At 37.0% G+C, this 22814-nt stretch overlaps 5 protein-coding genes across 6 annotated transcripts; 2 read left to right on the forward strand and 3 right to left on the reverse strand.

The window, feature by feature from the left end:
* The first annotated feature begins 493 nt into the window (after positions 1 to 493).
* LOC130433603 (sodium channel subunit beta-1-like) lies at positions 494 to 4132 on the forward strand. Of its 2 annotated transcripts, none has more exons than XM_056763556.1 (5): positions 494 to 703; positions 2847 to 3013; positions 3180 to 3417; positions 3584 to 3743; positions 3833 to 4128. In XM_056763556.1, the coding sequence occupies exons 2-5, from the start codon at positions 2885 to 2887 to the stop codon at positions 3876 to 3878; spliced, it is 573 nt and encodes a 190-aa protein (XP_056619534.1). In that variant the 5' UTR covers positions 494 to 703; positions 2847 to 2884; the 3' UTR covers positions 3879 to 4128. The 2 variants fall into 2 exon arrangements, with proteins under 2 accessions (XP_056619534.1, XP_056619533.1); XM_056763555.1 differs by lacking the exon at positions 494 to 703 and adding an exon at positions 2187 to 2545 and having other exon boundaries at positions 3833 to 4132.
* A 54-nt stretch (positions 4133 to 4186) lies between these two features.
* LOC130432735 (apoptosis-associated speck-like protein containing a CARD) lies at positions 4187 to 6247 on the reverse strand. The gene is made up of 2 exons (XM_056762226.1): positions 5908 to 6247; positions 4187 to 4696 (listed from the first exon to the last, which is right to left on the reverse strand). Exons 1-2 carry the CDS (start codon positions 6176 to 6178, stop codon positions 4434 to 4436), a joined length of 534 nt encoding a protein of 177 aa, XP_056618204.1. The 5' UTR covers positions 6179 to 6247; the 3' UTR covers positions 4187 to 4433.
* A 6439-nt stretch (positions 6248 to 12686) lies between these two features.
* LOC130433602 (caspase a-like) lies at positions 12687 to 19133 on the reverse strand. Its single transcript, XM_056763553.1, has 7 exons — positions 17360 to 19133; positions 16612 to 16775; positions 16353 to 16529; positions 15989 to 16223; positions 15781 to 15897; positions 15500 to 15609; positions 12687 to 15415 (listed from the first exon to the last, which is right to left on the reverse strand). Exons 1-6 carry the CDS (start codon positions 17631 to 17633, stop codon positions 15512 to 15514), a joined length of 1065 nt encoding a protein of 354 aa, XP_056619531.1. The 5' UTR covers positions 17634 to 19133; the 3' UTR covers positions 12687 to 15415; positions 15500 to 15511.
* Positions 17681 to 20315, forward strand: LOC130432736 (sodium channel subunit beta-1-like; the record flags this gene model as incomplete). Its single annotated transcript, XM_056762227.1, has 6 exons — positions 17681 to 17698; positions 18779 to 18797; positions 19110 to 19276; positions 19443 to 19680; positions 19847 to 20006; positions 20092 to 20315. Coding segments are annotated over 6 exons (648 nt in total), but the record flags the coding sequence as incomplete, so codon positions are not given.
* A 41-nt stretch (positions 20316 to 20356) lies between these two features.
* On the reverse strand, positions 20357 to 22021 carry LOC130433604 (apoptosis-associated speck-like protein containing a CARD). Its single transcript, XM_056763557.1, has 3 exons — positions 21665 to 22021; positions 21294 to 21350; positions 20357 to 20907 (listed from the first exon to the last, which is right to left on the reverse strand). Exons 1-3 carry the CDS (start codon positions 21933 to 21935, stop codon positions 20645 to 20647), a joined length of 591 nt encoding a protein of 196 aa, XP_056619535.1. The 5' UTR covers positions 21936 to 22021; the 3' UTR covers positions 20357 to 20644.
* Positions 22022 to 22814: the final 793 nt, after the last annotated feature.

The raw sequence follows: 22814 nt of genomic DNA on the forward strand, positions 1-22814 counted from the left end.
CCATTTTAACTATCATTTTGCAAATAATTGAGTTGTAGTTCTTTTCGGAGTATCTGATGATGCCTCTCAGACCGTTTCCCGACAGAAGTAGGGTCACCTTGCTTTCAGGGCGAAAGAGAAACATTCATAAAGAATGGAAACTTACTTTAGAACTATTATTAGAACAGTACATTCGGATGCCTGTTGTCATCCCATAGCCATAACTGATTACATACGTCTGGACAAATAATCTCCTAAACTTTCCCTCAAGACAACCATGTAAAATTAATGTTTAACGTTACATGCTGCTGGTCAAAGTCAATACACGTAGGCTATACCAGGCAAGCGTATATTGTAACTGTTAGGCTACATTATGTATATAACCAAATATGTTATATCTTGGATTTGTAGATTATTTTTATACAGTTTTGTGTTTTCTGTCAATAGAACAACCTCGACTCACCTCGACTTTGAAACCGTTTCACCACTTGCTCTCTCTCGTGGCTAAAAGTTTATGAGTTGTGTTGCTCCAGTCGACTGGAGGTATTCCATGGCGTTGCGTTGCTGAACGCCTGATGGCACTGACTGGGTATCTGGAAACTTGATCAGCGCTAAATATAAAAGTTCACCAGCTTGTGGGTGTCGACAAGAAAACTGAGCGGGACGCCTTGCGTACGGACCACGTGGACCCTGTTGTGCCTGGGGCGGGTGGTCTGACGTTCAGGTAAGCCAAACAACTTGCACTGTGAGTTTATCAGGCACTCTGTAAACCTTTGACGCAATCTGGAGTGACACGAGTCAGTGTAAATACATTTAAATTCTTGCTAATTGCACTTCTGGTTAGACCTAAACTACATTTCGTTACACTGTACTTGTATATGTGTAATGACAATAAAGTTGAATCTAATCTTAACTAAGTGATGCATGTACCGACCTAGCTGAAAAAACGAGCACGGTGAGTGTGGGGAAAACGTGGACTGTACACAAACGGAGTTAAATTGGGGGATTTGAAGCCTGCTGCATTCACCTTGTGCTAAAGAGTTGAAACGCATTTTCGTATAACAAGATAGATGCAATCGCTTTTTTCCATTAGGGAGTATTTTATTAACCTTCGCTATATATTGAAAAGGCCTTGTGTTCAAGACCAAGTAAACTGACAATGAGCATCAGTGTCTTGTAGAGAAAATAAAAGGAGATGATGTGATAAGCCTTAGCAAAATAAAACTGTACCAATGAACATCCAAACACATTTTGTGTTAAAACAACAGCTACATAGGTCTATTGCAAAACGTTTATAAAATATTAACATAAAGTAGCCAAATAAAAAAAGCATATTGATAATGAGGTTGAATACCAATATTATTGTAAATATATTTTGTAGTTTGTAATTTCTTTCATTGATTTAACATTTTTATATAATAATCACATATCAAATATTTAGACATTCATTCAGGTGTTTCAGCATGAGAAATATAAAGAATATGGGATTTAAAGTAAAGCCATTTTCAAGGAAACCAATCATGACCAATGGCCAGTTTTGTAGTTTGCAGTCTTGCACAGGCGTTTGCATCAATGATGTAGACTCCATTGTTATTTACCCTAGACTAATTTGCTAGTAAAATATGATTCAAACAAAACGCTTTGCATATTGACCCTCCTGCTCACAAAAAATGACAACACTTATTTAAAAAAATACATATTTAAAATATTTCTCGTACAGCCTTACACATATTTGCAGAATTGATTTCCTGCTTATGGTATCGGAGTAAAGTTGCTATAATGAACAAGTATGTTTGCACATAATTGTGATGGCATTGTCAAACATACAAAGGAGGGCTAGGTTATGCAAAATGTGTTTTTTCAAGCACAATTGCGAGTTTGCGCTTTTTTGGACGGATCGTGAATTAAATAATACATTACAAGTAACATATTATAGGCTAATTTTAAAATAGGATATCTATTGCAAATGTATGCAGGCCTACTTTGTATTTCGCAATATTTCTTCATGAAACCCTGCTGCTGGTCTTGTAATGTCTCAGTAGGCTATATGAAGAAGCAAGTCCTGTTTGTTTTATATATTATATGCTCAGTGTTTAGCAACAGATTTAACATCTGAGGATTTTGACATGGTCGGGTGTAGCCTATTGACTGGAGCAATTGACGTCGCTCGTGCGAATCTCACTTCTCGGATTGCGTATTGAATGACATGCACAAGGATTGACACGGTCTATACTTAGCTCTCCTAAACGCCAAGTCTATGCTGAAAGACACGTACCGAATTAAAACAAACGGAATATTATTTAAAAACATTGAACGCGTTTCTTTTCAAGTATTTGATGGCATCAGAATTGTGGTGAAGTTTCGCTACTAATTTAAAGCGCGCAAAAGTCGTCTGTTTTGGAGCCACAACAAGCCGAAATGGGACTCTTTTGATCGAGTTATGGTTAAGAATCTATGATAATAACTAAGGAATACATTGGACTCACCATTTTGATTGTTTGAAGTGTCGATATGTCACTGCAATTTATTTCATTGTTTGTTCTCAGTATCTTTTTTATTATTCAAGGTAAGTTATGGACATTTATTATCAACTCCATATGCTAAAGAGAGACTAAAATCAATCCTGAAAAGAATATTCTACAAATAAAACGATGTTTATCATCATTTATTGTTCAGGACTCATTAATAACATCATTTGTTAAATACTAGAATAGGTAATAATATTAAATTGTGTAGTTTGTTTTATAGTTCCTTCTCCCATGTTAGGTATAGGCCTATTCTCTGTTTATCACTTCCATGTTGCTATTTCATCGTAGTAGGTTCTTGCTTATTAGACATTCTACTCTAGCTTTTATCTCATTATTTAGTGCCACAGGGCCAAACTGGATGTGCCGAAGTGGACTCCATGACAGAGGCCGTGGCTGGAGGGAGTTTTGAGTTGGGTTGCATTTCTTGCAAAAGGAGAGAAGAGGTGGCTGCTTTTGCTATTGTGGACTGGCACTACAAACCACCTGAAAAGGAGGACTTCATCCATGTTAGTATGGTGATTTTGGGGATCGCCATACCAGTCCTGTCATAATGTCCATTAAACAAAGCGTAAACTGTCCATTTTTGGTGTAACTGGAATTCACAGTCTAGATCCATTATAATTTATTGGAAGATCACATTTATCCACTTTCAATCATTTCTTTGTCTTTCAGATTTTCCAGTATGAATATCCCTTGCCTACTGTTCTTCATGAAAAGTTTGAGGGAAGACTACAGTGGCACGGGACGATGGGAACTAAGGATGTGCAGATCGGAGCCATCTTCATTCACAACGTCACATATAATGACACCGGTACCTACCGCTGTACCTTCCACCGCACGCTGTACCTTCCTCCAGGTGAAAAACATGTGACAATAATCAAAGAAATAGAACTCACCGTTGTGGAAGAGGGTAAGATGATTATCAATCTCATAATACAATCACCAATGATACATTTGCATTTCTGCTAACTCCATATCTGAACTTATTTGGTAGAGCATTTCATGCAAAGGTTGTATTTTTTAACCCCAGGAAACACACATACATGAAAACAATGCTTCCATTTGTTGTCCCCCAGCCAACCCCGAGCTGACAGCTGTTATATCTGAGATTATGATGTATGTGGTGATCATAGTCCTGCAGTTGTGGATGATCGGTGTGTTGATTTACTGCTATAAGAAGATCTATGCTGAGAACGAAGATCGAGAGGCCAAAAAAGCTGCACGTGCCCAAAAAAAGTGAGGATCTTTATATTTGTACATTATTTCATGTTGGTCTGGTAATTTAAGATTTTTAAACCTGTTTTTTTAATCTTTTGTTTTCTTAGCCTCATTGACTCAAAGGACTCTTGTGATGGGGTGCATCTGGAATAACCGCAATATTGGTCAGGACATTAACAGTCGTCTGTCTGAGTTGCAGTAGTTTTACTGATGATGACGATGAACCGATGGACTGCGGATAATATACACAAATTTAGAGACATTTCAACAGTATTTTACATTTCTTAACCCAATGTTACTAATGTTACAGTATCAGAAATCTACAACTTTGAGCGACTTGCAACAAATACTTCAATTGTGAATTTTGTAATTCTGCACAAATTAAAATGATTTGTAATAGAAGAATAGAAAACATGAGGCTTTCTTGATTGGCTTGTTTATTGATTATCAATAAAAATACAAAGCTAAAACAATATTGTTAGGATCATGGCCATTGTCCTGTGTTATAAAACCTTTAAAAAAGATGACAATTTAGTACATTTAATTGCTAGGTTGACCATATATTTATATGGTAGGTTTATACAGCTTTTGTTTACAATTTTTCTTTTAAATTCAAAATTACTTGATTGCGTAATACATCTCATAAAACAGCACTAAAAACAACTCAATAAAAAAAATATTCGGGGTGACAGGATATTCATTTGTATTTCACTGAGCTCCAAGATCTTTCATTAACGGAGGTTGTAACTTCATAAGAGCCTCATATAAAGCCAATTTTCCTGCATTTCCAGCAGAAATCATTGTGCCAGAAAATATCTCTCTCATCTTCTCTGTTGGGGTGCTTTTAGAGCGGATTTTATCATATTCCTCTTGACTGATGATCGTTTTCTCAAGAAGTTCATCTAGGATGGCATCTACATTCCTAACTCGTTCTATGAGCTGTATTCGATGTTTATCGATGAATTGTTGATCTATGAAGAGATTAATTTGTCATATAGTCAGATTAGGAGGATGTGGCTTTATTCACCTGGATTATGTCTGACCCAGTCTGTGAAAACCATGCTAAAATCTCACAATCTTATTGAGATAATGATCTTTGAAGATTAATTTTAGTCATTAATTTCACTTTGATTTCAATCTTTGACATGGCCTTACTCAGTCAATATTACAAATACCAAGGTTATATTTTCACCTAAGCGTGTTTACATTATGTAGGATGATTTTATGAAGAAAACAGTAAATCACCAACAAATTGGCTTGGTTTTCACAGGCAGGATTAAATTTACAATCATGTATGTTCACTCATTCTCTTCATAGTTTAAGAGTTCTTCAAGTTTTTTCCATTACTATTTTTACCGTTAGATGGCGCACTTGAGTTTCCTGGCGTAACATTGGCGCTGCCTCGTTATCCATCTGAAAATACAAAATTGACTTTAATAGACTATTATTGTTATTTTGTGCTTTTAATCTTAGAGTTGATCACATGTATAACATAATTTACAAGGGCAGGCAAACAAATCCATTAAAGATATTTTACATACAAAGGTTTACGTAGGCCTTTTGTGAACGGCTTTATGTCCATATTATGAAAACAGAAATGTTTAATCAGTTAAGACCGTAACTATTCAATATTCATTTAAATTACATTAACGTCCTTGTTAATATTCTTCTTATTATTTTTATAACATAGTTATAAGCTAACTTTAAAGAAATCGGCCGAAAATGAGGCCGAAATCGAAAGTCAATTTGAGTTGAAATGTAAAAAAATGTCAATTGTTGCCTAAAATAGGCCTATGTTGAAAACAAGATGATACGATTATAACACATCTGATTGAATATTATGCAATGCATTATGTATTCAATATTTGCAATATTTTAGAAATGTGAACAGATGAATTGAGTTCATAAATTAAACGAGTGGTTTGATCCTCAATAAAACTGTGGACTTGGAGCGAAGGCGCACCCAACCCTCTGATAAATTTATCAACACAAATGTTAATTTGCATTAAGTCATAATCTCCGTTTATATAATGCTTTTAGCATGTACAGAAAAATAACTTCCGTCTTCTCGGACTTTGTTCACGTTTACGTTGCAAACATTAAGGCTACATTAAATTCTTTCGTTCACAACATTTACCATGTAATGTTACTCGATCCGCATTCGCCTAGCGATGTTACTTACTCTGTTCCGTGGCCTCACTCAGAGAGACTGCTTGTTCGTTACAGTTAATAGCTTGTAAAATCTCGATTGTCACTGTAACAGCTCCTATCGATGTGAATGTGTCCACCATCAAGTCTGCCAGATCCAGCGAGTCTTCAATCTTTTCGATGGCACCTCGGCGGACGCGCGGTTCTTGACTCCTATCACACAACTTTCTTGTGAATTTCTTTACGTTTGTCTGAGTCATATCGTCAAAGGTGTCGATAAGGTGATCCTTAAGGGTCCTCGCCATGTTTTTTTTCTGGTTTTCCTGCCTCTTTGGGTCGAGAATGAAAACAGCTGTGGTTTGAATGTATGGAGTTTAGACGAGGTGGAGACTCCAACACAAATGTTCATACAGCATCACTTCCTTTAAACGATCTGATACAAGACGCACAGAGGCCCCATATAACATTTGTAAAAGCTGTACTACTTTTACAACATCATTTATATTAAGGCAACTTAAAATTGTAAATTGCAATTGTACCTGTTTTATTACAGGTAACTCAAAATCATAAGTTCTCACAACATAAATTAATATTTGAACATACATTTTTTGATTATTTACACGCAGGAGCTTTGTTATATATTTTATTAATTTATATTCTCTTTTTTGCTTACCTAAGTTTGGTGTAATTACATATTTGTTTAAGTTGATGAAACCTAACATATTAGAATTACTCACACTCAAGTTGTTCCAAATAAAGATATTTGGAAGAATGTTAGTGTTAGATATTATTTTCCCCATAGATAAATAAGCCCACATATATGCATGAATAAGTGTAGCCTATGTGTGGTTTTAAGGCTCACAGAGAGGAAAGCTGCTAGCTCAGCAGACAGCTGGCTAAAAGTGGAGGTAGAGGATCTACTTAAAGCTAAACATTCTTTGTCTGACATGCTATGTTAGCTATACCTTATTTGGAATAACCAGTGTCTTATGGCACACTATATAAAGATGTTTCTTCCACATAGTTTCTATACCTTATTTGGTTTAACAGGTGTCATATTGTGCAGTATATAAGGATTTGTCTTCCCTGAAATAAATGAGTTCAAAAGCTTGATGCCTTTGTGTCTAGTTCTTGTGCTCCCAGATCTGCAGAAGAATTCTCTCACAACATCCAACGTATTTCTGATTTGATTTTAAGTGTAATCCAAAACATAGAAAGAAACTTAGTGTTCGAAAGGAACTAAAAAAGTTTAACAGTTAGCAAGTGATATTTCTGGGAAACCATTAACACCGATATTTTTCGTAGGTGGGGTCAAGCGATGTTGTGTTTTCGGTCTTTATCTCACATTGCCAGATGACGGTCACCTGTGAATATACATTTTGGTGTGCTTTTGTGGAGATCTTGGACACAGAGGCATTTTATGGCATTTATGGCATTTCTCAGTTGTGTAAGTCACCAAATCCACCCTTATTTTATCTTAATCACTGTGTTAGATAATGGATTTCTGGATGATATATGTGTGGATATCTATCGATTATAGAAAGATGTACAAACAATATCCACATTTATAGATGTGAATGTTTCTTGTGTAAAAAATATGATTAATCAAGCTCAAGTATTTTTTGAGTGATTGAGCTAAAACCAAAAGTTGAAGTCTCCACTAGATTAAGGCCTGATTCACGTTTCGGGTTTTTTTCGCGCGAATATTCGTTATTTTAAATGTAGATTGTCCTTTTTCATGAGCGTCGGCGCCGCATCGAGATGAAAAAACTTAACTTTTCAGAAAGGTGCAAACGCATCGCAGGTCATGTGAAAACCAGCAATTATAGACAAGCTCAATGAAAATGGAGAAAATGATGATCACGGCATAACTTTTTGGGGTGAAAAAAGGATGACGCAGTGCAGCTTGCGTTTTCCGCGCGGTTTTAGACGCGGAATGTGAATCGGGCCTTAGTATTAGAATCCACTTAAAATCTATACCAGATTTATCTCAACACTTTCCATAAACGCTGTGCTACAAAATGTCCCAATAATCTACTTTAAACAAAGAAAGCAATATTGGAGCAAACTGTATATTTATGTGGTGAGAACTGATACATTGTAGAATTATTAGACAGTTAATTAACAAACAAAAATAGTTTGTTACATTCACTTGTTTTACGGAGGAATAGTGATAAAAGGATAGTTCACCCTACATAAATCTGTCATCATTTATTCAACCTCACGTTGTTCAAAAACCTGGGTTCATGCACATCATCTTTCTTCCGTGAAACACAAATGAATGTTTTTTGGTTACCAACATTCTTCAAAACCTGTTCCGTGCTCAGAAGAAGTCACTCAGTCATACAAGTAAATAAATAGATTTTAAGGTTTAACTTTCACTTTCAACTCAGGCAAATAAGTTGAACAAGTGAACAGACAAAGAGCTGCAGCGCAAAGACAATGCTTACACCTGGACAAGGGCGTAGATTTGGTTTGAACATTGGGGGGGTTGAACGTCCCAGATAGCACACGAACATCACGGAGACGTCTATTTGATGTGTGTGTTTACATCTGGAAGACATATTTTTTGTGTCTCATCTGCAATACGTCTATAGGACGTTTCCTTTTAGAAGATGTCTTTAAGATGTAATGATTTAGAATGTATGTGTGTTGAAGTAGCGGGGCGAGATCGTGGTTTTGAGACCGGTGAGTAATTGTGAATGAGCGCCAGCTGTGCGCACACCGGGCTCGAATCACATGGAGATTGGGAGAATATAAGAGAACGAGCGACCGGACCGTCTCAGAGAGAGGACCGGGCCCGAACTTGTTTTACGTTTGTATTTATGTTCTTGTGTTTTGTATTTATGTTCTTGTGTTTTGTATTTATGTTCTTGTGTTTTGTATTTATGTTTTGATCGCCGGCGGTCGTCCGTGAGGGGTTGCCAGCTGTTATTATTTATATAAAAACTTTGTTAAATGTTTGCCGGTTCCCGCCTCCTTCCTTCCATGTCTGAATCGTGTTACAGTATGTTAAACGGACATAAATTCTAACATAGAAGAGATTATAAAAAGAAAGAAATGAAGTATTGAAAGCGCCAGTAGGCGGCAGCGATTCATTGTTTTAATGAGTGAGACACTTAAATTATTCATTCATGGTCCGTGTACGTTTTATTCATTTGATATCCTATATTAAATAAATTAATGGAAACTGAAAGATGACTCGTTTTTTCATTTTTCGTTTAGTTCACCAAACGAAAAATTAGATTTCGCCCCGATTTTTCATTTTTCGTTTGTCGTTTAAAAAACAGATTTCGGACTCAATATGGGATTCGTACATGTGGGCGGTGCTGTCACGCCCCTTTCACCCGATTGGTCAAATCGCTCACCATTCTGTACGGACTTAATTCTACCCATCAGATTAAGAGTCTGTACGAGTGCGATACTGACAAGTGTTTGCACTTTAAAATATGTTTACTTGAACCACCAGACAGCCTCGCATATCTTAGACCCGCTAGGTTAAGAGGGACGTGCTCACTGGACTTTCTCTTGTTTTCTGTGCACCTTGTCTCACAGCAGTTTAGGCATTGTTATGTTTTTTGTTATAAATCAGAAATGACAAGGATGCATTTTCCCGCAATAGAAAGTCTGTTGGATTGTTTCCCCGGTGTGGGCGTGGCCTAAATGCGCTCTCTCTTTATGCGCTAGCTCAAGTTCAAAGTCTACTCCTGATGCAAGTTGGGCCAATTTTCACTTATTTTAATGTTTATTGTTATAAAAAAGTGGATGAATAGGCTCTATATCACGAACTTTGATACAGATCATTTAGATCAAACTCCAAAAATTCCATGATGACCATAATTCTTAATGCTGTCCACAAGAGGGGGTGTCAGCCTCTTTCAATCTAATTTATCCACTCTCCATACAGATAAAGTATGAATATGTTGTAGCTGTATTTCTGAGAACAAACATCACACATAAGGAACATCATGAATCTGCACAGTTGGGAGCCGGCATGCAGATGTGTATGTTAGTTTGTAAAACAAAAAATTTAATTCTGCAAAAAAATATTTTATTCTCACAACATCACATGTAACCAAACTAAATGTGACCTGAAATGTTTTAGAAATTTAAGTCAATTTATCACAAATAATTTTCTTTCAACAGCGACAATTTTATAGTACAAGTTTATGAACATTGCTGAACTTAAAACAGCATTCTGTAATGATGATTGGGAACATTCATCGATTCATGTTTAAGGAGAAATAGTTCACGCCATGAAAGTGAAAGTGACCGATTCGTCAGGTATGGTGACCCATACCCGAAATGTGACCTCTGCTTTTAACCCATCCAGTGATTAGTGAGCACACACACAGCAAGTGATGAACACACGTACACCCGGAGCAGTGGGCAGATATCACTGCAGCGCCCGGGGAGCATGTAGGGTTAGGTGCCTTGTTCAAGGGCACCGCAATCGTTACCCGCCGGGCCTGAGGATCGAACCGGCAACTTTCTGGTCACAAGTCACAAGGAGATGGTGGTCTAGTGGGTTAAACCACTGAACTGGTAATCAAAAGGTTGCTGGTTCGATCCCAGCAGCCACCAGTGTGTCCTTGAGCAAGACTCTTTACTCCATGTTGCTCCAGGGGGACTGTCCCTGTAATAAGTGCACTGTAAGTCACTTTGGATAAAAGCATCTGCCAAATGACTAAATGTAAATGTAAGTCCAACTCTCTAACCATTAGGCCATTATGACTACTACTAACCGTAATTGCCCCATCAGTTATATTCCAAAAATAAAAAATTCAATCAATATTCTTCTCCCCAATAATTATTGTGATCCGAGTAAATTATATGTACAGTATTCATGTATGTATGTACAGTGAGGGAAATAATTATTTGATCCCCACACTGATTTTGTAAGTTTGCCTGCTCACAAATAAATGCAGGATCTATAATGTTTAGGTTTATTTTAACTGATAGAACCTGAAAATCAACCAAAATATCAGTGGAAATAAAGGTTATAAATTGATTTGCATTTCAGTCAGTGAAATAAATATTTGATTCCCTACCAACAAGCAAGAATTCTGGCCCCAAAGATTGGTTATGTGCCTACATGGCCCACAGATTAGTCCTGTCACTTTAAGACAGTACTCCTAAATCTTATGTATATAAGAGAGGCCTGCCAACAGAATCTGTATCTCCCATTTCAACCTCTCCACCACTATGGTCAACCAAAGAGTGGCTTAAGGAGACACACATTAAATGTCCTAGCCAGTCTCTAGACCCTAGTCCTATAGAAAATCTGTGAAGGAGGTTAAAACTACAATTTACTGAGCGACAGCCAAGAAACCTTAAAGATTTAAATCGTGGCCTAATGGTTAGAGAGTCGGACTCGTTACCAGAAGGTTGCCGGTTCGATCCTCACGGCCGGCGGGTAACGATTGTGGTGCCCTTGAACAAGGCACCTAACCCTACATGCTCCCCGGGCGCTGCAGTGATAGCTGCCCACTGCTTCGGGTGTACGTGTGTTCACCACTTGCTGTGTGTGTGCTCACTAATCACTGGATGGGTTAAAAGCACAGGTCACATTTCGGGTATGGGTCACCATACCTGACGAATCGGTTGAATCTTATCTTATCTAGATTGACAGAGGAGTGGACTCAAATATATCCTGACACATGTTCAAACCTGTTGACCAACTATCAGAAATGTCTGACCTCTGTGCTGGCCAACAAGGGTTTCTCCACCAAGTACAAAGTTATGTTTTGCTTGGGGATCAAATTCTTATTTCACTGACTGAAATGAAAATCAATTTATAACCTTTATATAACATTTCCCCCTGATTTTTTGTTGTTGATATTCTGTCTCTATCAGTTTAAATAAACCTACCATGAAAATGATGGACCCTTCATTTCTTTGTAAGCAGGCAAACTTAAATCAGCAGGGGATCAAATAATTATTTCCCTCACTGTATGTATGATTAACAATAGTTTTAGCATTTGTCTTTTGTTTTAGTTTTTAGTTTAGGCATTGACTCTTTGTTTCCAGTTTAAAATAACAGCTTTATCTAATTGTGAGAATCTACATATCACTATGTTTTGCAAATGTTTGAGGGAGAGGTGTGTGTGTGTGTGTGTGTCTGTGTGTGTGTGCGTGTGTGTGTCTGTGTGTGTGTGTGTGTGTGTGTGTGTGTTTGTGTGTGTGTGTGTTTGGTGGTGGAATGACTATCTGTAGGTGACCAGATTTATAGATATGCTAACCGTGTTGTGCCTAAACTAGGGCTTCTGTTGTCTTACAGTATTGAAGATATGCTGTGAACTGGACATCCATGTGTACTGTAGATATTATCTAAATTATCTTTGGCTTATTTGTATCAGTACCTATTGTGTGATTGCTCCTGTTTGACATGTCGCTTATTGCTCCCTGACCTCTCTGTAATACTCTTTGGATAAAAGCGTCTACTAAATGACTAAATGTTAATGTAAATATATAGTTCTATCATTTTGGTTTTGTAACAATTTCTGAACCAGCTCATGTAGACCGAATGAGAAACCCAATTATAAAGCAGAGTTATATACACTGCCTGTTCAAAAACAGTCAACAACAGCATGAATTCAACTAAGCAAATAGGTAAGAGCCTCCCATTGGATTTGAGGTCTAGGTTCAACAACGTTATGTGCCCAGAGAATGAGGTCAGTTGACTGAATGATCAAGTTATGCCATCAATGAGTTCTTTCCTTCCTGATGGCACAGGCAGATTTCAACATGACAATGGCAGGATTCATCAGGCTCAAATTGTGAAAGAGTGGTTAAGGAAACATATACATCATTTTCACTCATTGGCCACCACAGAGCCCACACCTTGACCCTATTGAGAATCTTTGGGATGTGCTGAAAAAGACTTTGCGTAGCGGGTAGACTCTCCCATCAATACAATATTAGTTTTATCGTTTAGATTTTGTAACAATTTCTGAATAAACTCATGCAGACCGAATGAAAAACCCATTTATAAAGCAGATTAGTTTTTGTTGAGAAAAACCAGCACATCTAAATTTTCAGGTGAAAGTCGAGTCTGTAAAGTACCCTAGGTGTCGACAGAGACACTTACATACAGATGTCACGGTTTGTGAAGCAAACACTCAAGACAAGCAGAAACTCCAAACTGGTATAATTTAATCCACAGAGACACAGGAAAAAGCACAACACCATAAACACATTCAACAGCGGACAAATAACAAGACCAAAGGAATAAGACAGTAAACAAGGGGTAGACAAGTGATGGGAATAGTGTCCAGATGATGGGGATCAGAGTTATTCTGCTATTTTTTTTTATAATTGAGGAACATAAATTGCTGAATTGACGAAATGCATGCAGCAGGCAGTGAGTAGCTGGACTGATGCAACTCTGTCAAACACCCGCAATGCCCCGTGAAAAAGGATCTTTGTTAACGTTTTTACTTATGCTATTACACATGTATGTTTTCTATGTCTGCGTGTCAGCAGAGACCTTCTGTAGTACTTCGAAGAGGTCACATTTCTTATTCTTGACTGTCTGTGTCTTTTAAGTGTTTATTGTAATGGGTGACTTTTGTTGGAAAGATACTATATCATCATAAATCATCATAAATTACTGTATACAGAGGGATCTTCAACCCTGGACCTGGTGAACTACTGTCCTGCAAATTGCAGCTCCAACCCTGCTTCAGCACACCTTTCTGTAATTATCAAGCAACCCAGGTGTGTTTGATTGGGGTTAGAGCTGAAATCTTAAGGAGAGTAGCTCACCAGGAGCAGGGTTGGAGACCCCTGGTATTCAGCATACTGCATCTCTTAAATGTCGTACATTGCAACAGATATGTCTGCTTAAATATCACGCACTGTTAACAATAAGCAGTGGTTCGCGCCGACATACTTGCAATAACTTAAAAATGAAGGACTAGAGGTGACTCTTATTCTGCCTGGCAGAATTAAGGCCGTACAGGATGGTGAGCGATTTGACCAATTGGGTGAAAGGGGCGTTACAGCACCGCCCACATGTACGAATCCCATATTGAGTCCGAAATCCGTTTTTTAAACGACAAACGAAAAATGAAAAATCGGGGCGAAATCTAATTTTTCGTTTGTTGAACTAAACGAAAAATGAAAAAACGAGTCATCTTTCAGTTTCCATTAATTTATTTAATATAGGATATCAAATGAATAAAACGTACACGGATTATTGACCATTCATCCACTTCGTTCAAAAGTCAGATTATTTTAGGAAGAAAACAAACATCAATGTGAATACTTTTGTCATTGATAATTACAGACACTATTGAAAAATGAACTAATAAAACAGATGGCTGCTTTGGTAACTTGTTATACTGATAGTTATAGCTAAATACATTTCAATGGATTAGCTAGCTAACATATATGGTGTGTACTTAGCTATTATTACACAATATTCTCATACCTCATTCTCAGTACATGCTTTATTTTTTTTGCATCCTTCTCTGACCAGCAGTTAAATATAGTCCGCTGTGCAGCGCGTCTCTTCATTTTTGGCGTACGTTAAATTACCTGTGTGCTCTCCCATTCAAACACCACTCGCGTTGTTTTGGTGAAAGTGCGACTCGTTGGTTGGGCGTTACCAATCGGTTCAATGGAGGGGGAGTATTTTTTGTCTAATTTATGACAAACTCATATTTGATTAGGAACAAAATTATTGTCACAAAATAAAGTAATTCTACATATTTTTCATTTGATCTACTTTGATTTTCATGTTGAGATATTGGAGGGGTTGTAACTGATGGATTTGAATATTGGGGGGGTACCTCCCCACCACCCCCCCATAAACTACGCCCCTGCACCTGGAGGCAACAGACCGCTTGAAGCCAACAGTACAATCTCATATAGGAATACTGTGAAAAAATTCATGCGTCACAGGAATTTCACCTAAATTAGGACACAAACGTGATCTTTGCATTCTGATTCACAGACATATTCGGCATGTTTTTAACATAACTCAATTGCTTGTCCTTTTTTGGTATAAAATGTTTGTTTCACTCGTTCATGCTTTCAGGAGGCATCTTAAAACAAAAGTTGTTCCCATCTATCTGTGACAACTCTTTATTCCGTTTATAATGTAAGCATACTGCATGTTTCCAATTTAACTTGCAAACATGGTTGATGTGAGGAATGCCTCTTAGTATGCAACATAACTGTTATCAATTTATTAGAAACATTTGAATCATAATGATAAAATAATATGATAATCATATGTGGGAAACATACAAACAGTCCTATTTACAAACTGGACAGAACAATCATCAATTAGTTTTTCTCTTGTTTGTAAAATAATCTGTTTTTTCAGCCATAACAGGACTGTAACTTAAGCATGTTCAGGTTGGTTGTACAACAGACACGAAGACTACATATGCCACCTATAATTCACAGAGGAATGAAGTATGCCTTCAGAGTCCAGGGAAAAGGTAGAAGTGTTTGGTCAGTGTTGCTCTGTCTTTACACACCATTTGTTTTAAGTGTCCCATACGTTTATCACTCTCAAAGCATCTCATAACCTGCAAAAAGGGAATATTATTGTGATTAAAATGTAACAAAAATTCACACAGACTTTGTTCAACTTGCAGCAACATTTGATTTACCTTCCTGAACAATTACTCAATGTGATCCTTATGTGCATCTTTCCTAAACACCTTCAGTATGCTCCGGACATAGAATGTTCCAAACTCAATGTGCCTGTAGGATTTGGTGTCTGTAAGGAAAATTCAACAGCGGAGCATTGAATTAGCGCATCTGGAAAGCAACTCAGTAACTTTAATAATAAAAACCTCCTGTCAGACATGAATAATTCTCTGACACTGCAAACCGTCAAGTTTTCTCAGGATTCTGATTTGAAATGAACAGTGTGCCTCTGAATGCTCACCGGGGGTGCAGGACAACAGTGAGATAAAATCTTTCTCTTTGTGCACAAAGTCATCTGCCTCTATTCCCATTGGCTCCTGAGGCACTCCATCACTGACCCAAACACGTCCATTTTCCTCTGAAAATCAGCAGCATATGTGAAATAAGATGTGGTGAACATACACTGATGTTATGATGTCAATTGACTGTATTTTTTAACATTTAAGTACCTCCCCTGCAGGCTTGGATAAGAATAACCTTTGGTTTATCAATCAGAGCTGGACAATTCGCTGAGTTCAGATGCTTGTAGATTTTTTCAATAAGGAAGACGTCCTTGTCTTTCTCATCATAATTGATGCCTGAAATGGCACCCAGAGTTCCATGGGACATTAACACCACAAAGGTGCTGTCTGAATTCTTATGTTCATCTCGTTGAGCAAAGTTCTTGATGGCTTCATCCATTTGCTGCCAAATCAAATGCACATTGTTACATAAATGAAGACCAAACACCGAAAATGAAGTGATATGTACATAACACAAAGATGTTAGCTGCAAAATGAGCAATTCCTCCTTTAATAAATGTTACTAGCGCACGTTAGCAGAGAGATCGTTATGTTTCACAACGTCATAATCCAGCTGCCGTAACAGGCACTCCATGCTCTCTTCATCTTTCTCCGCACCTTTTCTATTCAGAGACGTCTTCTTAAAGTTTTTGTTGGTAATAACCAGGGCCAAGCGTTTTCGTTTGGACTTATCCAGTTGTTTGTAAACCTAAAAGCAAACCCATTATTGTATTATTGACAAAAAACAAGACTGTTTTTCCTTACAGCATTGGTGAACATAGAATACTTGCCTCCTCGCCCTTTTCTTTGAGAATTTTGTCTTTAAACGATAGGCTGCTTGGAGTAAAATGTTCCGGATAGTCATCTGACAGATAGTCATCAGTCTTCAGATCATTTGGTGATGGTTTTAGGTCGACCTCATTAGGTTGAGCCACTGGGGTGCCTACAGAAATCACTGTAATAAAAAATATACAAATATTTAATTAGAAAATGAAACCACACTTTAATCATTCAACTTTGATAACTATATAAATCTTTTTAAACAACTGAGACTGAAATGTTTGGCTAGTCAAAAATGTAACATTCAGCGGTCACAAACAAGTTTTTTCAACTTTCACTTGAAAATATATATATATAATTTTAATAATAGTGAAAACAACAGTGATTTTGACTCTTGACATTTAAAGGTCCAGTCAGTGAACAGCGAATTGTAACCAACCGCTCGCTCCACCCATTCTCCCCCCTTTCGAAACACTACGACGGCTGACAGCGCATGGCAAAATACATGCAAGGGGATCCGCGGTGAATGTGGATAGAAATAGCTGAATAAAAATGTAACGCTTCATTGTTTAAGCTTTTTATACACCACTGAAGGCATAGCTATGTATATTATATTGCATTTCAGTCAATGGATCCTCCCAGAAATGACTCACTGGACCTTTAAGGTTCAATGTAATGCCTACAGTGAGTTAATAAGTAATTGACATAAAAAGTAAAGATGTGTTGCCAGGTTGATTATTAAATCTTTTTTTAACTTACTTTGCTGTGTTTTCTCTCTCAGCTCCTTTGCTTGTGCATTGCACGCGATGGCTCCTAAAATCTCGAGTGTTACTGCAACAGCTCCGTTCGAAGTAAAATGGGTTATCATCAGATCTGCAAGATCTAGAGAGTCTTTGATCTTCTCGATCGTAGCTCTGCGGACGCGCGGTTCTTGGTTTCGATCGCACAACTTGCGTTTAAATTTAAATTTCTTTTGATCGCTTACCAGATCATCAAAAGTGTCGATCAGTTGATCCTTAATGGTTTTGTCCATGTTTCATTAGACTGTTCTTTCCTCCTCAAGTGCCTGTTGTTCAATGATATTTTCACGAAGTGAAAGTAAGGCTCATGTAAGCGCATTCCGCCCTTTTCCTGTTTGGGTGAATTATCCGTCAATTCATGTATTCTGTTCCTTTTAACATTAATATACCGTATACATGCGAGGTGATATGTTACTTATGAGATGCTTTTTAATATTCAAGGAGTTCTTCACTTTAAAAAAATAAAATAATGAGGTGCAAACATTTTCTTAACAGTGATGCCAAAGAAGAAACATTTTTGTTCCCACAAGAACTCTTACGAGATGGCTTATTGGCATAATTTCTTGTCAATTGTCCAAAAACATACGATAATTATAATAGCCACACCTATTAATGTAGAAATTCCTACGAATTCGCAACCTCTTAAAATGGTCACGAATGGCGTGAGACAGCCGACAAAGGATACGTAAACAACATTTTCTGCGTTCGGTTGTTTTACTATCTAAATATATAGATGTTGGCACAAAATACATTTGCATCAATGATGTAGACTCCATTGTTATTTACCCCAGACTGCTAGGAAAATATGATTCAAACAAAACGCTTTGCATATTGACCCTCGTGCTTACAACAAATTACAACACTTATTTACAAAAAATAATATATATAGCCTTACACATATTTGCAGAATTGATTTCCTGCTTATGGTATCGGAGTAAAGTTGCTATAATGAACAAGTATGTTTAAACATAATTGTGATGGCATTGTCAAACATACAAAGGAGGGCTAGGTTATGCAAAATGTGTTTTTTCAAGCACAATTCGGAGATGGTGCTTTTTTGGACGGATCGTGAATTAAATAATACATTTAAGTAACATATTATAGGCTAATTTTAAAATAGTATATCTTTTGCAAATATATGTAGGCCTACTTAGTGTTTCGCAATATTTCTTCACGAAACCCTGGTCCTTGCAATGTCTCAATAGGCAGTAGGATATATGAAGAAGCAAGTCCTGTTTGTTTTTTTATATATTATATGCTCAGTGTTTAGCAACGGATGCAACATCTGATGAGTTTGACATGGTTGGGTGTAGCCTATTGACTGGAGCAATTGAACTGTCAATATGTCACTGCAATTTATTTCATTGTTTGTCCTCAGTATCTTTTTATTATTCAAGGTAAGTTATGGATTTATTATCAACTCTATATGCTAGAGAGAGACTAAAATCAATCGTGAAAAGAATATTCTACAAATAAAACGATGTTTATCATCATTTATTGTTCAGGACTCATTAATAACATCATTTGTTAAATGAATTATTCCGCCACTAGAATAGGTAATAATATTAAATTGTGTAGTTTGTTTTATAGTTCCTTCTCCCATGTTAGGTAGAGGCCTATTCTCTGTTTATCACTTCCATTTTGCTATTTCATTTTAGTAGGTTCTTGCTTATTAGACATTCTACTCTAGCTTTTATCTCATTATTTAGTGCCACAGGGCCAAACTGGATGTGCCGAAGTGGACTCCATGACAGAGGCCGTGGCTGGAGGGAGTTTTGAGTTGGGTTGCATTTCTTGCAAAAGGAGAGAAGAGGTGGCTGCTTTTGCTATTGTGGACTGGCACTACAAACCACCTGAAAAGGAGGACTTCATCCATGTTAGTATGGTGATTTTGGGGATCGCCAGACCAGTCCTGTCATAATGTCCATTAAACAAAGCGTAAACTGTCCATTTTTGGTGTAACTGGAATTCACAGTCTAGATCCATTATAATTTATTGGAAGATCACATTTATCCACTTTCAATCATTTCTTTGTCTTTCAGATTTTCCAGTATAAATATCCATTGCCTACTGTTCTTCATGAAAAGTTTGAGGGAAGACTACAGTGGCACGGGACGATGGGAACTAAGGATGTGCAGATCGGAGCCATCGTCATTCACAACGTCACATATAATGACACCGGTACCTACCGCTGTACCTTCCACCGCACGCTGTACCTTCCTCCAGGTGAAAAACATGTGACAATAATCAAAGAAATAGAACTCACCGTTGTGGAAGAGGGTAAGATGATTATCAATCTCATAATACAATCACCAATGATACATTTGCATTTCTGCTTCCTCCATATCTGAACTTATTTGGTAGAGCATTTCATGCAAAGGTTGTATTTTTTAACCCCAGGAAACACACATACATGAAAACAATGCTTCCATTTGTTGTCCCCCAGCCAACCCTGAGCTGACAGCTGTTATATCTGAGATTATGATGTATGTGGTGATCATAGTCCTGCAGTTGTGGATGATCGGTGTGTTGATTTACTGCTATAAGAAGATCTATGCTGAGAACGAAGATCGAGAGGCCAAAAAAGCTGCACATGCCCCAAAAAAGTGAGGATCTTTATATTTGTACATTATTTCATGTCTGGTAATTTACATTTTTTAAACCTGTTTTTTCAATCTTTTGTTTTCTTAGCCTCATTGACTCAAAGGACTCTTGTGATGGGGTGCATCTGGAATAACCACAATATTGGTCAGGACATTTACAGTCGTCTGTCTGAGTTGCAGTAGTTTTACTGATGATGACGACAGTATTTTACATTTTTTAACCCAATGTTACTAATGTTACAGTATCAGAAATCTACAACTTTGAGCAACTTGCAACAAATACTTCAATTGTGAATTTTGTAATTCTGCACAAATTAAAATGATTTGTAATAGAAGAATAGAAAACATGAGGCTTTCTTGATTAGCTTGTTTATTGATTATCAATAAAAATACAAAGCTAAAACAATATTGTTAGGATCATGGCCACTGTCCTGTGTTATAAAACCTTTAAAAAAGATGACAATTTAGTACATTTAATTGCTAGGTTGACCATAGATTTATATGGTAGGTTTATACAGCTTTTGTTTACAATTTTTCATTTAAATTCAAAATTACTTGATTGCGTAATACATCTCATAAAACAGCACTAAAAACAACTCAATAAAAGAAATATTCGGGGTGACAGGATATACATTTGTATTTCACTGAGCTCCAAGATCTTTCATTAACGGAGGGTGTGACTTCATAAGAGCCTCATATAAAGCCAATTTTCCTGCATTTCCAGCAGAAATCATTGGGCCAGAAAATATCTCTCTCATCTTCTCTGTTGGGGTGCTTTTAGAGCGGATTTTATCATATTCCTCTTGACTGATGATCATTTTCACAAGAAGTTCATCTAGGATGGCATCTACATTCCTAACTCGTTCTATGAGCTGTATTCGATGTTTATCGATGAATTGTTGACCTATGAAGAGATTAAATTGACATATAGTCAGATTAGGAGGATGTGGCTTTATTCACCTGGATTATGTCTGACCCAGTCTGTGAAAACCATGCTAAAATCTCACAATCTTATTGAGATAATGATCTTTGAAGATTAATTTTAGTCATTAATTTCACTTTGATTTCAATCTTTGACGTGGCCTTACTCAGTCAATATTACAAATATCAAGGTTATATTTTCACCTAAGCGTGTTTACATTATGTAGGATGATTTTATGCAGAAAACAGTAAATCACCAACAAATTGGCTTGGTTTTCACAGGCAGGATTAAATTTACAATCATGTATGTTCACTCATTCTCTTCTTAGGTGAAGAGTTCTTCAAGTTTTTTTCCATTACTATTTTTACCGTTAGATGGCGCACTTGAGTTTCCTGGCGTAACATTGGCACTGCCTCGTTCTCCAGCTGAAAGTACAAAATTGACTTTAATAGACTATTATTGTTATTTTGTGCTTTTAAACTTAGAGTTGATCACATGTATAACATAATGTACAAGGGCAGGCAAACATATCCATTAAAGCTATTTTACATCCAAAGGTTTACATAGGCCTAATCTCCGTTTATATAATGCTTTTAGCATGTACAGAAAAATAACTTCCGTCTTCTCGGACTTTGTTTACGTTTACGTTGCAAACATTAAGGCTACATTAAATTCTTTCTTTCACAACATTTACCATGTAATGTTACTCAATCCGCATTCGCCTAGCGATGTTACTTACTCTGTTCCGTGGCCTTACTCAGAGAGACTGCTTGTTCGTTACAGTTAATAGCTTGTAAAATCTCGATTGTCACTGTAACAGCTCCGATCGATGTGAATGTGTCCACCATCAAGTCTGTCAGATCCAGCGAGTCTTTAATCTTTTCGATGGCACCTCGGCGGACGCGCGGTTCTTGACTCCTATTACACAACTTACTTTTGAATTTCTTTACGTATTCCTGAGTCATATCGTCAAAGGTGTCGATAAGGTGATCCTTAAGGGTCTTCACCATGTTTGTTTAGGTTTACCTGCCTCTTCCGGTCGTTGTAACGAGAATGAAAACAACATTGGTTTGAATGTATGGAGTTTATAGGAGGTGGAGACTCCAACACAAATGTACATACAACATCACTTCCTTTAAACGTTCTGAGGCCCCGTTACTATACCATTTTTAAAAGCTGTACTTCTTTTACAGCATCATTTATATTTAGGCAACTTAAAATTGTAAGGAAAGCCATCCTTTAATTACAGGTACTCAAATCATAAGTTCTCACAACATAATATTTGAACATAAATTTGTTTGATTAGTTAAACACACTACAGGAGCTTTGTTATATATTTTATTATATTATGTTCTCTTTTTTGGTGACCTAAGTTTTGAATAATTACATATTTGTTTAAGTTGATGAAACATAACATATGAGAATTTCTCACACTCAAGTTGTTCCGAAGAAAGATATTTGAAAGAATGTTAGCAAGTGATATTTCAGGAAAAACATTAACACGGAATTTTTTTCGGGTGGGGTCAAGCGATGTTGTGTTTTCGGTCTTTATCTCTCATTGCAAAAAAAAAACCTTTTCAGAAAGGTGCAAGTGCATCGCAGGTCATATGACAACCAGCAATTATAGACAAGCTCAATGAAAATGGAGAAAATGATGATCACAGCATAACTTTTTGGGGTGAAAAAAGGAGGACGCAGTGCAGCTTGCGTTTTCCGCGCGGTTTTAGACGCGGAATGTGAATCGGGCCTTAGTTTTAGAATCCACTTAAAATGTATACCAGATTTATCTCAACACTTTCCATAAACGCCGTGCTACAAAATGTCCCAATAATCTACTTTAAACAAAGAAAGCAATTTATGAGCAAACTGTATATTTATGTGGTGAGAAC

This window comes from Triplophysa dalaica, chromosome 12, assembly GCF_015846415.1.
Source record: "Triplophysa dalaica isolate WHDGS20190420 chromosome 12, ASM1584641v1, whole genome shotgun sequence".
In the NCBI taxonomy this organism is placed as follows: domain Eukaryota; kingdom Metazoa; phylum Chordata; class Actinopteri; order Cypriniformes; family Nemacheilidae; genus Triplophysa; species Triplophysa dalaica.